This window comes from Volvox carteri (genome assembly GCF_000143455.1).
Source record: "Volvox carteri f. nagariensis unplaced genomic scaffold VOLCAscaffold_38, whole genome shotgun sequence".
NCBI classification, from domain to species: domain Eukaryota; kingdom Viridiplantae; phylum Chlorophyta; class Chlorophyceae; order Chlamydomonadales; family Volvocaceae; genus Volvox; species Volvox carteri.
The window spans coordinates 347944-351831 of record NW_003307581.1 but is presented as its reverse complement, the minus strand read 5'-3'; the positions used below and the strand labels follow the sequence as shown (position 1 = coordinate 351831).

At 53.8% G+C, this 3888-nt stretch overlaps 1 protein-coding gene across 1 annotated transcript in view; it reads right to left on the bottom strand.

Annotated features, from left to right (window-relative positions):
* VOLCADRAFT_94555 (uncharacterized protein) overlaps positions 1-3888 on the bottom strand; it is a gene marked incomplete at both ends in the record, with an annotated part of 10905 nt that overhangs the window by 2188 nt on the left and 4829 nt on the right. The window contains one exon of the mRNA XM_002953708.1: positions 3270-3512. Within this exon, the coding sequence (XP_002953754.1) occupies positions 3270-3512 (243 nt within the window). The remainder of the gene's footprint in view (positions 1-3269; positions 3513-3888) is intronic.

Genomic DNA, 3888 nt, shown 5'->3' with positions numbered 1-3888 from the left:
CGGGGGGAAGCGGAATCGCGGTGAGAGGTTAGCAGGGTGGGTCCAGGTCTTTAAGGGCGATTAAGGCCCACGGACTGAACGGACTGGACGGACTCGATCGACTGGACGGACTAGCAATCGTGCCGCGCCGTGCCGTGCCGTGCCGAATAGTGAGCAACCAGGACGGAACAAATCGGATCGGAACCAGCTGCGACAGGGGCCAGCCCTCAACCCCCTCTCCTGATCTCCGAGTTGCATGTATTTGACCGGCACTTGGATTCAGTTGCGGTCGATCTGGTAGGCTGCGTGAAGTTGCTTCCTTAATAAAATCACTACGGTCTCTAAGACCGAAGTCGGCATGTTCCTCGCCAGGAACGGGACCCGCATCAACAAGGAGGGTTGCATAGCGCCGTGCCCCACCCTCGCAACCTGGTCGGGTATGCATCCTGTACATCCGAAAAAAGGTGCTACGTATTGGTGTAGCTATCAGTGCTATTTTCTTAAGGACCGTAATTGTGTTGTAACACAGATTGGATGCGCCCCCCCACACACCCCACACCCCACCCTTTCCCTATCCTCGAGCCAAACATCCAACAACCGCATCCTGGTGACTGCATCCCCTCCCCTCCGCCATCCTCATCCTTGGTGGGTTGGCGTGGACCCTTTTAAGTATGCCGCCATCTTGGGCCCTCTGCCTGCCATCCTTATCCTGGGGGTTCCACATTTCTATTCTACTCTTTCCCATCCGTATTCTGTGCACGACCGTATGCCGCATCCTGACCGTTCTGCCATTCTCCGGTCACGAGCCCTGAGTGCAAAATGCCGTGTGCTATGCCAAGAGCTATACGTGAATTTATGGATGTAACAGACTAAGGAAAAGACAAACATGGACCTTAAGTCCGAATTCGGCCGCGAGCACCATAACCGTCGCGCCTTACAACAGCACGGACTGCCCGCCAAATCTGATGTGCCTCTGACACGATTGATCGCAAGATGCATATCACCAGCCGAGACTTTTCCCACGGTCAGCGCACTTCCGCGCACTTGCTCTTAACTTGCAAAAAGGAAAGGCCCACACACGGGATTCTTTGTTTCGCCGATTGCCTACTCATGGTCTTAGGTGTGACACACCTATAGGCGCTACAAGACCTACAAGACCTACAGCAAACAAACCTTCTGGCAATAAAGCATATTTGCTGGAAAGTTGTACTTCAGCATGCCTGTTTCTGTATAGTTACTTGTAGAGCGCTAGTTACACAGCAGCTGGGAAGCAAAGTAGCCAAGTGTACCTTGCGACCCATGGTCCGTTTTCCTGGGCTAGAAGGAAGAAACCGGGGCAAATCGCCCTGGTGTGTCAAGCGGTCCTGCACACCTGTCCAGAGCGCGTGCCTGATGCATAGCTAACTCAATGTGCGGCTCATGGTTGGAGCGGATGAGCTGGGCGGTGAGGCGACGAAGCGTGGCAGACTCGTCCGTGGAAGTTGAGGCCATAGCGCAACTTCTTCCCACGACTCGCTTGACCGCTGAAAATGTTGGTACAGCTAATGTATTGAAATTTGTGGATGAGATCTCTGAACTTGACGGTTCGTTGGTGATCCTATGGACGTGAACATGGGGTATCTCAAAAGCTACTAACTATTCGTTACGCGCGAAAGACCTGCTGAGGAACAAACGACTCAAGTCGTACTAGATGTCAAAGGGAACGATGCGGTGTCAAAAGTAAAATCATGTCACAGCATCCCCTTTCATCCTTGGACCTTGAACAAAACTCCGCGCTACTCGTTAAATCCCTTCCGTTCCTACGTGAAATTCTGGAAAGCAGGCCTGCGGGCGACACCAGTCCGTCCTTGTCTGGGTAGGTATAGAAGTAAGCCGCCCAAAGCCATCACATAATTACCCACCGTTTTGTTGGACATAGGAGAATGAGAAGTCCCCTTGGATAAATGCACTCATTCCTTCTGCAAGATACAATACATGTGGCTGTAAAAACCTTGCTTAAATTCCGGCAAGTTCCGCAGGGACTTTGGACGTCATCTGCTTCTAGTACGCGTGATTATCATCGTGCTGACATAGAGCAAAAGGCATGGGCAGCTGGTGAAATAAGCGCATGGGAGTTAAGGCCTGCAGGTACCCCGCAGAAACTACAATGAAAAGGTTGAAATACGGTCAAGCACAACTTGGCTCGATGGCCATACCTCCCCTCTCAAGCCCGCGGGGGGCCAAGGAAATTAAGGTGCTATCAATGTAACAGAGTGGATTAGCACATTCCTTATGGTACGTGGGTAAGAGGCCATGTGAAACACTTGCCGAGGACACAGCACGGCAGGTTATGTACACGAAGCAAAACAAGACAAGACATGCAGAGGAACAGAATACAGATAGACAGACATATGTACACATACAGAATGGCATGCAGACTGCCCAGCTCTGAGACTGCCTATGCATACATTTTTACCCTTGATTTGACATACGTTGTACATACAGAGATAAATTTCAATACTTGGACCAAGTCCACACGCAGGTTTAGAATCCAATGCTCGTCATTTCACCCCGGGGTGAAATGACGAGCATCCCTAACTTCGCCATTCATACGCGATTCGGCTCAGACGTCACCGAGCTACGCAGCATTTTAAAACTATACAATTTTTTGTTTGCAACTTGCTGTAAACGGAAAATACGCTAGAGAACCTTGCCAACTATGCTCGCGCGGAAATTCGCATCCTGGGAATCAATTAATACTGCACGCGATATTTGTATGTTGTTTGTTCATCTGTCGCTCGGATCGGTCGGTTGGTCGGCATTACAGGAGCCACGTAAGGCCCCAATGGGCAGATAGACTGGAGGGCGTTGCCTTCCGCCATGAGCCCACGTGACCATGCTGCCAACGCTTACCAGCAGCGGGTGTCTCTGACCATATCATGCAACAATCCAATGCGAATTACGATTACGCCGATTACGGCGGGCAAGTAGATATCATTGTCACAACTCGATCAACGCCCCGCTCACTATGCCCAACCCCTATACTACTTCCCTGCTGATATTCCTTTTCCCCCTCCGCCCTTCTCCCCCTCCTCCCCCTCCTCCTTCTCCCCCTCCTCCCCCTCCTCCTTCTCCCTCTTCATCTCGACGAAGCCCCTTCTTCTCCAGTTCACACACCTATTCTCTCTCCGCTAAAGGTCCGAATCTCCTTCCCCCGCTCCTGCCCCCCCCGGGCCCTTGGAGGGAGCTCCCCCCCGACGTCCGCCGGCGCCTATGCGCCTAAACACACGCTGCAACGTCTGAGCCGGTACCTTGACGCCAGCAACTAGCGTGTCCCTACCCGCCACCAGCCCCTCCAACAACGCATCTTTCCCCGCCACTAGCCCCTCCAGCAGCACATCGCCCAAACGCTCCGCCGGTGCCTGCACTGCACCCACCACTGCTCCCACCACCTCCGCCATCTTGGCGCCTGGCGTGAGGCCGTACGCCCGGTCTAGGCACCTTTGCAGCGAGCCCAGCGTCACATCGGTAACGGTGCGTTGCGGCACTCGGGCCTTGTCGTTGATGTTGTAGTGGCGGTAGCGGTGGTAGCGGTGGTGGTCATGGCATTGCGGTCGCGATGGCGACGATGAAGTTGGTTGTTTATGGGCGGTCGGATGTCATGGGCGAATGGAGGTTGGGCAGGTTGGGGAGAGGAAGGTTAGGGCAGGGTGGGATGGACAGGACAGCAATCTGAGGTTAGGGTGGGTGCGAGAAAACCAGCAGCCAGGAGGGAGGCGGGGGTTTGGGAAGAGAGGAAGGGGGAGACGGACGGGGGGAAGGGGAGAACGAGGAAGGCGTGATCACCTTCCTCGAGGTGTTTTCGGACGGGGCCGCACAAGGGACACGCAGTTCTTTCGTCCCTGCACCTGACCCGTCTCCTCCGGGTCA